Raw genomic sequence first — 14,161 nt, 5'->3', positions numbered from 1 at the left:
CAGTGGCCGGATCTCAGCTCACTGCAAGTTCCGCCTCCTGAGTTTACACCATTCTCCTGCCTCAGCCTCCCGAGTAGCTGGGAGGGACTACAGGCGCCCGCCACCTCGCCCGGCTAGTTTTTTTTTTTTTTGTATTTTTAGTAGAGATGGGGTTTCACCGTGTTAGCCAGGATGGTCTCGATCTCCTGACCTCGTGATCTGCCCGTCTCGGCCTCCCAAAGTGCTGGGATTACAGGCTTGAGCCACCGCGCCCGGCCGGTCTCAGAGCTTTCTGTAGGTAACAGTACCTACAACTAGCCAATAGTGATTACTGTATTTTTTCATTATCTATTTTTATTTATTTATTTTTGAGACAGGGTCTCACTCTATGCCTGGGCTGGAGTGCAGTGGCATGATTACGGCTTACTGCAGCCTTGACCTCCTGGGTTCAGGTGATCCTCTCACTTCAGCCTCCTGGGTAGCTGGAACTGCAGGCACACGCCACCATGCCCAGCTAATTTTTATATTTTTTGTGTAGAGATGGGGTTTTGCCACATTGCCCAAACAGGTCTCAAACTCCTGGGCTCAAACGATCCTCCCACCATAGCTTCCCAGAGTGCTGGGATTATAGATGTGAGCCATTGCATGCGGCCTATCTCTTCTTAAAATTTTAAGCTTTTTATTTTATTGTATTTATTTTAAATTTTTTAATTTTTATTTTATTTATTTATTTATTTATTTATTTATTTATTTATTTATTTTTGAGACGGAGTCTTGCCCTGTCGCCCAGGCTGGAGTGTGTGATCTCAGCCAACTGCAACCTCTGCCTCCCGGGTTCAAGAGATTCTTCTGCCTCAGCCCCGAGTAGCTGGGATTACAGGCATGCACCACCTTGCCCGGCTAATTTTTAAATTTTTAGTAGACACTGGGTTTCACCATGTTGGCCAGGCTGGTCTTGAGCTTCTGACCTCAAATGATCCACCTGCCTTGGCCTCCCAAAGTGCTGGGATTGCAGGTGTGAGCCAGCCACTGTGCCTGGCGCGCCCCCGGCCCCACCCCTCCCCCGGCCTTTTTTGAGACAGAGTCTCACTGTGTTGTTGCTCAGGCTGGAGTGCAGTTGTACAATCTTGGCTCAGTGCAACCTCTGCCTCCCGGGTTCAATTGATCCTCATGTCTCATATCTCTTCCCAAGTGACTGGGATTACAGGTGTACGCCACCACACCGGCTAATTTTTGTGTTTTCAGTAGAGACAGGGTTTCACTATGTTGGCCAGGCTGGTCTTGAACTCCTGGCCTCAAGTGATCCACCTGCATCGTCTTCCCAAAGTGCTAAGATTACAGGTGTGAGCCATGGTGCCCAGCCTGTTTCTTTTTTAAACTTTTCTTTTAGGTTTGGTGGTACATGTGAAGGTTTGTTACATAGGTAAACGTGTCACAGGGGTTTGTTGTACATACATATTTTATCACTGAGGTATAAGCTTGGTACCCAATAGTTAAATCTTTTCTGCTCCTCTCCCTCCTCTTACACTCCCCCCTCAAGTAGACCCCAGTGTCTGTTGTTTCCTTCTTTGTGTTCATAAGTTCTTACCATTTAGCTCCCATATTCTTAACTTTTAATACATTATAGTATATATACCGAAATACTCCTGTCCTAAGCATCTAACCCAATGAATTTTCATTAACTGAATGCACCCACTTAATTAGCATCCAGACCAAGAAACATAACGTTATCATCCCTCCTGAACCCAATACACCTCCTGTAAGTTACTACCCGTATCCCACTGCCCAAGGAAACCACCAACTTCTAATGGAATATATTCTTTTTGTCTGCTTTTGTACTTTATATAAATGGAATTTACAATATGTAGTCTTTTATATCTGTCTTCTATACTCAACCTATGTTCGTGACAGTCATCTCTGTTATTGTGTGTAGTTGTAGTCTGTTCATTCTCATTGCCATATGGTGTTCTGTTGTGTGACTATAGCAGAGTTTACTTAAATATTTTACTTATCTTCAGATGTACCTTTTACTTATTGGATATGATGCTGTTTTTTCATGTATTTAGGGCCATACAATTTCCTATTAAATTTATTTAAGTAAAAAAGTATTTTTTATTAAATTAATTAAATTTGATAAAGGACAAGTAGAGCAGAGCTAAAGCAAATTGTGAAGGTGGTACATAAAAGACAGAAGTTTGAGAAATGTTGGCGGATACTGTCGTTTCCAAAAGTGTTTTCTGTAGAATACTAATCCTGAAAACAGTATTTAGGTAAATATACTCCAGGGTTGGAAATAGTCTTTAAGAATATCACATTTTATTTTTTTTCCTTCTTTGTTGACCAAGCATCCTTCCAATCTGTGTGTATCAGGAGAGGATATTATTAGACAATATTTTATATTTATTCTACTTCTTTACTTCCTAGAAGATACAGTAACAATATTATATAGGAACTGGATTTTAAAATTAAAATGATATTAATTATTTGGTTTTACTTGTGGATAAAAGTTGTACCAGTCCTGCCCAGCTTGCCAGTATCATCAGTTAAATATTGAAATGCCACTATATTCTAAGTGCTTTGCTAAGAATAATATGGAGCTCCTTACCCAGAGGCGTGAATCTGTATTCTTCACTCATTCAATTATTAAACCAATTTTTTCGAGACGGAGATCTTGCTCTGTCGCCCAGGCTGGAGTGCAGTGGCGTGATCTTGGCTCACTGCCACCTCTACCTCCCAGGTTCAAGCTATTCTCCTGCCTCAGCCTCCCGAGTAGCTGGGACTCCCATCATGCACCACCACTTCTAGCTAATTTTTGTAATTTTAATTAGAGACAGGGTTTCGCCATGTTGGCCAGGCTGGTCTCGAACTCCTGACCTCAGGTGATCCGCCTGCATTGGCCTCCCAAAGGGCTGGGATTACAGGTGTGAGCCACCACGTCCAGCTGATAAAAACAGTATTCACTGAACACTTTCTATGGGCTGGGTTACTGTGTTCTAAGTGCTGGGCTAAGCCATTGAACAGACAAAAAATTGTCTTTGGAGCTTTTGACAGGTGAGATAGGTAAGACACACAATAAAAGCTTGCAATGTTTAGCTTTTCTTATGTGGAGTGCCATGGAAATGGGAATGTTGTTTGTGCGTATGTGTGTGTGTGTGTTTAGAAAGGCCTCACAGAGAAGTTATTAACAAATCTTGAAGAAATAAGGGAAATGAATAATGCAGCTATCTGGGGGAAGAGAATTCCAGACAGAAAAAGCAAGAGCAGAGGCCCTTAGGGAAGAGCATGCCTGGATGAACCAGGAATAACAAGGAAGCTAGTAGCTGGAGCGAGTAAAGGGGGCCAGTAGTTAGAGATGATGAGGTTAAGGCTTGGGGGTGTATGTCTGTAGCAGGCTATTGTAAGGACTTTAGCTTTTTTTTTTTTTTTTTTTTTGATACGGAGTCTCGCTCTGTCGCCCAGGCTGAAGTGCAGTGGCACAATCTTGGCTCACTGCAACCTCCACCTCCTGGGTTCGAGCAATTCTTCTGCTTCAGCCTCCTCAGTAGCTGGGATTACAGGTGCCTGCCACCACGCCCGGATAATTTTTGTATTTAGTAGAGATGGGGTTTTACCATGTTGGCCAGACTGGTCTTGAATTCCTGACCTCAGGTAATCCACCCACCTCGGCCTCCCGAAGTGCTGGGGATTACAGGCATGAGCCACCACGCCCAGCCAGACTTCAGCTTTTATGTGAGCAAACGATGATGTGAACGTTGTGCTTTAAGGTAGAGTTGGTGTTATTCACAGTTGACATTTTTAAGAGGCAGCATAGCAGAGAACATGTACATGAGCCAGATTGCCTGAATTTTAATTCTGGCTCCACTTATCTTGAGCGAGTCACTTAACCTGTTTGTGCCTCACTTTCCCCAAAATAGCAATAATAATGTTTGTCTTACAGGATTGTTTTGAAGACTTAATGAGTTGAATGAGAATAAAGCATTTAGAACAGTATCTGGCACATGGTAAATGCTATATGTGTTTGTTGAATGAACATCCTGGTATATGGTGGACTATTATATAGGTATAAGAGAACTGAAATATGAATAATATTACCCAGTTTATATTTGGCTGAAAGAGGAGCTCAGATAATTTTCTCTGTTTTCAATTTTGCTCCCCCTACTTTTTTTTAAAGGGTCAGAATGAAAAGAATTCAGTCTTCTTTTAGTCTCTAATAACTACTAAAACTATGTTCCAATATTACACAGTAGTAAAGGGGTTAAACATTTTAGGCTGTTTAATATCTTAATATATAATCTCACCTTAGAAAGGAATCTACTTAAAATTTCGTGTGGTGTGGTCAGGACTGTAGAACAAAACTGAGTGTCTTCTGTTAGTATATTAGGACCTCTTGTTGACTTTTGCCCCAATTTCAATGTTAATACATTTCAGAGTCACTGCTAGTTGGATTGAAGCACACCTCCCAGATGATTCTAAAGACACATGGAAGAAGAGGGGGAATGTGGAGTATGTGGTACTTCTTGACTGGTTTAGTTCTGCCAAAGATTTACAGATTGGAACAATTCTCCGGAGTCTGAAAGATGCACTTTTCAAGGTTTGCAAGTTTCATTGTTAGTTTATTGTAATTGCAGGGCACCTCTGGTTGTTAGAAAGGCATGTTAACTAGTTGTTTATCTTAAATACTGAAAGATTGATCATGCTTTTTTTTTTTTTGGGACACTGAGTCTCACTTTGTTGCCCAAGCAGTAGTACAGTGGTGTGATCTCAGCTCATTGCAATCCTCTGCCTCCCAGGTTCAGGTGATTCTCCTGCCTCAGCCTCCTGAGTAGCTGGGACTACAGGTGTGAGCCACCACACCCGGCTAATTTTTGTATTTTTAGAGAGGGGGTTTCACCATGTTGGCCAGGCTGGTCTCAAACTCCTGACCTCAGGTGATCCACCTGCCTTGGCCTCCCAGAGTGCTGGGATTATAGGCTTGAGCAGCCGCTTGGATTGTAGAATTTTTTATAAATTCAGGTTTAAAAGATTTGTTTTGGCTGGGCGTGGTAAAATTAAAACTTAGGTGGGAAAAGATCTTATAAGATTACAAGGCAGGGCCAGGCGTGGTGGCACGTTGGGATCCTGGCACTTTGGGAAGCTGAGGTGAGCGGATCACCTGAGGTCAGGAGTTCGAGACCAGCTTGACCAACATAGAGAAACCTCGTCTCTACTAAAAAAATTAGTCGGGCATGGTGGTGTGCGCCTGTAATCCCAGCTACTCAGAGGCTGAGGTAGGAGAATCGCTTGAACCTGGGAGGTGGAGGTTGTGGTGAGCCAAGATCACACCATTGCACTCCAGCCTGGGCAACAAGAGCAAAACTCTGTCTCACACACACACACACAAAAAGATTACAAGGCAGAAGACAGGCAGAAATAGTTACAACACACATGGCAGTGGTTTAAAATACCTAAAATCCAAAGAGCTTTTACAAGTAAGAAAAATACTTAAGATAAAATAGTAAAATAAGTTGTGCACACAGATAGCCATGAACAGAAAGTGAAATGCAAGTGGACTTAACCATAAAAATGAGCAACTTTACTAGTATCAGATAAATGCATATTAAAACGAGTGCCATTTTCATGGATCAAGTTAACAAAGGTTTAAAAAATAATACGGTTGTCCCTCAGTATCTGTGGGGGATTGGCGCTAGGACCCCCCACAAATACCAAAATCCATGAATATTCAAGTTTCTTACATAAAATGGTATAGTATTTGCATATAAACTACACATATTCTCTCATATACTTTAAATCCTCTGTAGATTCCTTATAATAACTAATAAAAAGTGCTCTGTAAATAGTTGTTACACCGTATTTTTTGGAGAATAGTGACAAGAAAAAAGTCTGTATATGCTCGGTACAGACATACCTATCATAGGCCTAACTATATATTTTTAAAATTTATTTATGTTTTAATTTTAATTTTTAGAGACAAAGTTTTTCTCAGTCACCTAGACTCGAGTGCCATCGCACAATCATAGCTCACTGCAGCCATGAACTCCTGGCTCAAGTGATCCCACTGCCTCAGCCTCCTGAGTAGCTGGGACTACAGGTGCGCACCATGCCTGGCTAATTTTTCAAAAATTTCTAGTAGGGACAAGGTATTGCTATGTTGCCCAGGCTTGTCTCAAAGTCCTGGCTTCAAGCATTCCTCCCACCTTGACCACCCAAAGTGTTGGGATTACAGGCGTGCACCACTGTGTTGGGCATCTAAGTATATTTTTTATTTTATTTTATTTTATTTTATTTTATTTTATTTTGTGTTATTTTATTTTATTTATTTATTTATTTATTTTTGAGATGGAGTCTCACTCTGTCACCCAGGCTGGAGTGCAGTGGTGCAATCTTGGCTCACTGCAGCCTCCACCTCCCAGGTTCAAGCGATTCTCCTGCCTCAGCCTTTCCAAATAGCTGGGATTACAGGTGCCCACCACCACACCTGGCTAATTTTTGTAGTTTTAGTGGAGACAGGGTTTCACCATGTTGGCGAGGCTGGTCTCGAACTCCTTACCTCAAGTGATCTGCCCACATCGGCCTCCCAAAGTGCTGGGATTACAGGTGTGAGCCACCGTGCACGGCCCATCTAAATATATTTTAAGTCTGGTTGGTTGAATCTTACGGATACAAGGGGACTCACTGTACTCAGTTCAACTTGTTAAACTACTTTTTTCTGTAATTTTTATTTTTTGAATTCTAAAATTTCTTTTTACCTATTGTTTTTTGAAGACATATCTTACTCTGTTGCCCAGGCCAAAGTGCAGTGGTGCCATCCCAGCTCACTGTAGCCTTGACATCCTGGGCTCAGGCAGTCCTCCCAGCTCAGCCTCCTGAGTAGCTGAGGTGTGCATCACCATCCTAGCTAATTTTATTTTATTTTTGTAGAGATGATATTTCACTATGTTGCCCAGGCTGGTCTTGAAACTCCTGTACTCAAACAATCTTCTTGCCTCAGCCTCCCAAAGTACTGGTATTACAGGTGTGAGTCACCACACCCAGTTAATTTGTTAAATTATTAACAATGATAGCACTGAATGCTGGTGAGCATGTGGTGAGAAGAAAACTCATTCTGCTGGTAGGAGGGTCAGTTGATTGCCCTTCAGAAAGGCAGTCTTAAAAGCCTTAGAACAATTCATGCTATGACATAGGGAACCCAGAAATATACATAAGTATGGGAAAATTATATGAAACTGCCAGTATTCAACTGACATTGACCTACAAATGGCAGTTCAGCAATTTCATAAAGTTCAAACTAAGATATGTGAATGATTAGTGTATGATAAAGGTGACATAAATCATTGAGGAAAAGATGGATTGAAATGAATGGTTTGGGGACAACTGCCTAGCCAGTAAATAAAAGAGAATGGATCCCTACCTTATTTCTTAGACCAAGCTACATCTCAAATGAATAAAAGATATAAATGTATAGATTGAAACAGCAAACTATTAGGAGAAAGCATTAGTATTTTTTATTACCTTGATATCAAACCAAGATGTCATAAAGGAAAATGAAGACTATTTATGGCTGGTCGCAGTGGCTCACGCCTGTAATCCCAGCACTTTGGGAGGCCGAGGCAGGTGGATCACTTGAGGTCAGGAGTTGGAGACCAGCCTGGCCAACATGACGAAACCCCATCTCTACTAAAAGTACAAAAATTTGCCGGGCATGGTGGTGGGCGCCTGTGATCCCAGCTACTGAGGAGGCTGAGGCAGGAGAATTGCTTGAACCCGGTGGGCGGAGGTTGCAATAAGCCAAGATCGCGCCACTTCACTCCAGCCTGGGCAAAAGAACGAAACTCCATCTCAGAAAGAAAAGACATTTAACTGTGTTTAAAAAACAAACAAAAAAACCATAAATAAAGTAAAAATCAGGAAAAATGTTGGCAATATACATGACAAAGTCCTTTTTTCCCTAATATTCAGAGTACATTCAGTGTTTACTAAAAAAATTGCAAATAACTATAGAAAAGGGGGCAAAGGGTGCAATTATTAAATAATTAAGTCATAGAACAATATAAATGCATAGTAAATAAATGAAAAAATGTCCAACTTCACTAATAAAGAAATGCTCATTAAGCCCGGGCGCGGTGGCTCAAGCCTGTAATCCCAGCACAGGCCGAGGCGGGCGGATCACAAGGTCAGGAGATCGAGACCATCCTGGCTAACACGGTGAAACCCCGTCTCTACTAAAAAATACAAAAAAAACTAGCCGGGCGAGGTGGCAGGCGCCTGTAGTCCCAGCTACTCAGGAGGCTGAGGCAGGAGAACGGCATGAACCCGGGAGGCGGAGCTTGCAGTGAGCCGAGATCCGGCCACTGCACTCCAGCCCGGGCGACAGCGCAAGACTCTGTCTCAAAAAAAAAAAAAAAAGCTCATTAAAACAAGATACCATTTTATGTTCATCAGTTTTGTAAAAATTATAAAGATGTATAATGGGCATTCTCATAACCTGTTGGTTAAGTGTATAAATTGGTATAGCCTTTCTGAAGGGCAATTGGGCATCATATTAAACCAGCAATTCTACTCCTAGGTAATTATCCTTAAGAAATTTATAAATATAAATATATATAATTTTTTTTTTTTCCCTCAAGACGAAGTCTCACTCTTATCCCCTAGGCTGGAGTGCAATGGCGCGATCTCAGCTCACTGCAACCTCCACCTCTTGGGTTCAAGCAATTCTCTTGCCTCAGCCTCCCAAGCAGCAGGGATTATAGGTGCCTGCCACCACACCCAGCTAATTTTTGTATTTTTAGTAGAGACGGGTTTTCACCATGTTGGTCAGGCTGGTCTCAAACTCCTGACCTCAGGTGATCCTCCCGCCTCGGCCTTCCAAACTGCTGGGATTACAGACGTGAGCCACCGTGCCCAGCCAATGTATTCGTATATATTTTTAAGTGACCATTTCTAAGATTAGCAATCTGTTGAAAACCTTAAAATGTTCATGTACCTTAGCTTAAGCAACTCCCTTTCTGGGAATTTTCCTTAAGGAGGTGACTAGGTATGTGCATGTATCAGGATCTTTTGTGTTTATTTCAGCATGCTTATAGTTAAATGGGGAAAAAAAACCAAATGATTGACTCAGTTTTAGGGTTTGTGTGTAAAGTAGAATAGGCCATGCGCAGTGGCTCACACCTATAAATCCCAGCACTTTGGGAGGCTGAGCCAGGTTGATCACTTAAGCCCACGAGTTTGAGACCAGCCTGGGCAACGTGGCAAAACCCCAGCTCATGAAAAGTACAAAAATAAGCTGGGCGTGGTGGTGCATGCCTGTAGTCCCAGCTACTGGGAAGGCTGAGGTGGGAGGATCAATCGAGCCCAGGAGGTCAAGGCTGCAGTGAGCCATGATTATGCCATTGCATTCCAACTTGGGTGATAGAGCAAGACCTTGTCTCAATCAATCAGTCAATCAGTAGTCAAATATTACCTAGTCGTTGCAAATGATGATATAGCTCTGTATTGATGAAAGATGTTCATAGAAAAGCAACATCATAAAGGTTTTATTGAAAATTCTCTGTAAGAGTAAACTCCAGAATGTAAAGTGGTATTGGAGTGGTGATGTTATGGGTCATTTTCGTTTCATATTTAGTAATTTATTTTCTAATTTTTCTTCTAAGATCATTGATTATTTGTATGGTTTTTAAAACCTCACCTATTTTAAAACCGTTTTATTTAATGTTGAATTTTGAATTCAGTTCCGTTTTGTCATTATTTAGAAGATAAATCTTGTTGTTAAGGGAACAACTTCAAATTTTAGATTTGTTGTGTTTTTAGCTGTTGAAAGATTGCTGCCATATTAAAAATATGATTTCCTTATTTATAGTGGGAAAGTAAAACTATCCTGCGCAATGAGCCTTTGGTTTTAGAGGGAGGCTATGAAAACTGGCTCCTTTGTTATCCCCAGTATACAACAAATGCTAAGGTCACTCCACCCCCACGACGCCAGAATGAAGAGGTGTCTATCTCATGTATGTATGTGAAAATTTTTGTTTAAAATTGCTTTGGTAAAATATACTTTAAAATTGTTTTCACGGTAACATTCTTGGTTGTGTGTGCATTTGTCCTATTAGAGAGCAGTTTGTTTTCAGGCATAAAAATATAAGCCTGGACATTCACATTTTCTTTAAGACTGTTGTAATTGTTTTTTCACTTAGTTTACATTTAATTATTACATTAACATGCATGAGAAATGTAAGTACTGTGTATGGGATTTGCTATTCTAAAAAACATTTTTATTTTTGGAATTTTAGTGGATTTTACTTATCCCTCATTGGAAGAATCAGTTCCTTCTAAACCTGCTGCCCAGATACCACCTCCATCTATAGAAGTAGATGAAAATATAGAATTGATAAGTGATCAAAATGAGAGAATGGGACCACTGAATATATCAACTCCAGCTGAACCAGTTGCTGCCTCTAAATCTGATGTTTCACCCATAATTCAGCCAGTGCCTAGTATAAAGAATATTCCACAGGTATGTTCTTGATTTTAACTTTATTCTCGCTTTTGTTTTAATATTAAATATATAGTATAGCTGGGCACAGTGCCTTACGCCTGTAATCCCAGCACTTCGGGAGGCTAAGAGGGGCGGATCACCTGAGGTCAGGAATTTGAGACCAACCTGGCCGACACGGTGAAACCCCCTCTCTACTAATAATACAAAAATTAGCTGAGCATGGTGGTGGGTGCCTGTAATCCCAGCCATTTGGGAGGCTGAGGCATGAGAATTGTTTGAACCCAGGAAGCGGAGGTTGCAGTGAGTCAAGATTGCACCACTGCACCCCAGCCTGGGTGACAGCAAGACTCTGTCTCAAAAAAAAAAAAAAATATATATATATATATATATATGTATACACACACACACAGTATAGAAATGAAGTTTAATACATAACCTTTAACATCTTAGAAAAAAGTATCAATGAGAAGAATCTGTATGTTTTGATAAATTTTTTGTTTAAAAATTTTTCATCATAATTCAGTGTTACTGCCATGCCTGTATTAGAGTAGATAATTCAAGGGATTTCCAAGCCAGTTGGCAATCCATTTGCTACAAACAATGCCAGTAAAAGATTGCATTACCACAGTGAATTAGAATAACCCTTTTGGGACTTTTTGTATTATAATTTGACCCATAGTGTTTTCATAAATAGATTGGCTTACATATGATGGGTATGTGATGTCAGTATTTTGGTTTTAAAACAATAGTTTAGTTCCATTTCCTTAGAATTTGATATGCAAATAACAGGCATGTTTAACAATAATCATTTAAAAGTTTTTAAATAACCAAGACGTTACAAATAAAAAAAGTTAGTCTTTATTTCCTTCATTTAGCTTTATTTAAAGAAAGGTTAACTAATGTTCCCCCTCCATGCATTTCCCAATAACATTTTTAGCATTCATTTTTGATTTTTTCCCCAGATATATTTAAAACAGTATTTCACATTTAAAGTGGATGACGTTTGATTTGTGGAGCAGGTATTGAATAGAAAATCTGGTAATTTTTTGTTATAAACTGAAGTGGTTCATTTCTTCATTTTTTTAAGGCATTTTAGTATTGCAGAATAAATTGCAGACTAAATAGATGTGATTAAACAACTTTTCTTAAAGGGTAAATTTAGGAAAGTCTGAAAAGAACTTATGTTATTGCATTTCCTTTCAACTTAATCTGTTTAAACCCTAATCCTTTTGTGTCCCAACATAACTTTATAAAATACGTACCATTTTTTAGACACATTTTGAAGATCTGTATTAAAAACAGCATGAGTGCCATGGGTCACGTCTGTAATCCCAACACTTTGGGAGGCAGAGGCGAGTGGGTCACCTGAGGTCAGGAGTTCCAGACCAACCTGGTCAACATGGTGAAACCCCATCTCTTCTAAAAATACAAAAATTAGCCAGGCGTGGTGGTACGTGCCTGCAGTCCCAGCTACTCAGGAGGCTGAGGCAGGACAATCACATGAACCCAGGAAGCAGAGGTTGTAGTGAGTCAATATCGGGCCACTGCACTCCAGCCTGGGTGAGAGTGAGACTTTGTCTCAAAAAAAAATCAGACAGCATGAAAGTTTATAAATACAAGAGATGGATTCTTCTGATGTTTAGAAGGAGAGATCTGTATAAAATCAGCCACAACATAAGGCAAAAGATCATAATTGCTCTACAAGTCGCTGGAGCACAGAGCAAGGAGAATATTCTAGCTGAGAAGATCAAGGACGTCTTCATGGAGGAGACAGTATTTTATCTGGGCTTTAAGAGTAGAATTTGAGGATGGACGAAACAAGTGGAAAATTGTATGACCAAAGGGATAGGGCATGCTCTGTGGCCATTGAACAGTTTTGGCATATGTGAGCGCTAGTCTCTGTTGGAGAGAGGAAATTATAATAGTAGATAACATTAGAAGGATGGACAAGAGTCATCAAGAGAGACTTGGATCAAATTTGAATTTTGTCCTGTAGGCACAAAGAACCACTAAAGAATTTTAAACTTGAGAGTAACATGATCATAACTATACTTGTAAGATTAGGGAAAAATAGATCAAGCCACCAAAATGTAAATGGAAACAACATTTATTTTTGTTTCTGTTCCACCTCTTATTGTTAACCTCATCCCCATAGTGGTTCTTCCTACTTTATTCTCAAATACATGAAGAAAAAAAGACAAAGGATTTTTTTTAAGAGGCAGAAAGAGAACAGGAAAAAAATATTTTTTCTATGCTAACTTCTTTGTTTTTCTTTTTTTTAAAAACAGGGTCTCATTGTCTCACCCAGGCTGGAGTGCAGTGGCACAATCACAGCTCACTGCAGCCTCGACTTCCTGGGTTCAAGCAATCCTCCCATCTCAGCCTCCTGAGTAGCTGGGATTATAGGCACATGCCACCACGCCCGGCTAATTTTTGTATTTGTTGTAGAGATGGGGTTTTGCCATGTTGGCCAGGATGGTCTTGAACTCCTGACCTCAAGTGATCTACCCAGCTCGGGCTCCCAAAGTGCTGGTATTACAGGCGTGAGTCACTGCGCCCGACAACTTCTTTGTTTTCTAGTAGAAAAACATAAATTCGTTTTGTAAGAACACTATGTAGATTGTTATTGCCAGATGTTCTTAAAAGTTTTTATTTTTGTTTCATTACACAGTATTCTCAAGAAATGATGTTAGCGTCACTTCTCTAGTTTAATATGCTGTTAAATTGAGTTAATAAACGTTTAACTCATTAAATCAGGAACTTAGGTAATTTATTACGCAACTTGAAGGAAACCAGTAGTTTTTTACCTCCTGTAAAAGTTGTTAGGGAAGATTGCATTTGTTCCTTCAGTAACGTAGTTATTAACTGTGCCAGGCACAGTCTCTATCCTTTTAGAGCTTATATTCTAGGAGGGAAGAAGAGCTTATATTCTAGGAGGGAAGAAAATTTTAAAGAAGTAATTACAGTTATTCGATCAGAATGCCAATAGATGGAGAAGAATAAGGTATTATAAGAGCATGTATCAGGGGACTTGGCTAGTTCTAGGAACAAGGGAAGTCTTTTCAGAGGGAGAGATGTGTAAGCCAAGACCTAATGTGGGCATTATCTAGATGAACAGCTGATAGACCTAAAGTGGGAAGGAGCATGGCATGTTTGAATGATTTTTTTTTTTTTAAGGCAGGTATAACCAGTATACACAGCCATATGACTGGAGAGGTAGGCAGATGTAAGATCACACAGGGCCTTACAGGCTATGGTAAAGATTTTAGGTGTACTGAGGGCATAGTGGGTAGCAAATCAAATTTGTTTTAAAGTGAGTACTCTGGCTATAATGTGGAGAAACAGATTGGGGAGCGGGGGCAAGAGAAGAGATGGGCAACTAGTTGAAAACTATGCTGTAGTTCTGGTGAGAGAGGAGGTTGGCATGGTCTTGGCCTGTAGTAGAAGAGATGGAGGGACAGATATAGGAGGAAAATTATCAGCGTGTAGAAGGATATGGGAAGAACATATCATGGGACTCAGGTTTTTGATTTGTGCAACTATTGGGAGAGTGGTTACATCCATGAGATTAGGACCATGTTTGCGGGGGTGGGGGAAACCGTGAATCCATTTTGGCTATATGAGGTTTGAAATATATGCAGTGACACTCAAATGGAAATATTGGGTAGGCATTTGGATACCTGAAAGTGGAACTTA

At 40.3% G+C, this 14,161-nt stretch overlaps 1 protein-coding gene across 1 annotated transcript in view; it reads left to right on the top strand.

Moving 5' to 3' along the window:
* Positions 1-14,161, top strand: part of USP8 (ubiquitin specific peptidase 8) — a 78,567-nt gene that overhangs the window by 43,800 nt on the left and 20,606 nt on the right. Inside the window, 3 exon segments of the mRNA XM_023227146.2 lie at positions 4,408-4,570; positions 9,833-9,977; positions 10,260-10,483. Coding sequence (XP_023082914.1) covers positions 4,408-4,570; positions 9,833-9,977; positions 10,260-10,483 — 532 coding nt within the window.

This window comes from Piliocolobus tephrosceles, chromosome 6 (assembly GCF_002776525.5).
Source record: "Piliocolobus tephrosceles isolate RC106 chromosome 6, ASM277652v3, whole genome shotgun sequence".
NCBI lineage: Eukaryota > Metazoa > Chordata > Mammalia > Primates > Cercopithecidae > Piliocolobus > Piliocolobus tephrosceles.
This window is presented reverse-complemented; position numbering and strand designations above follow the sequence as displayed.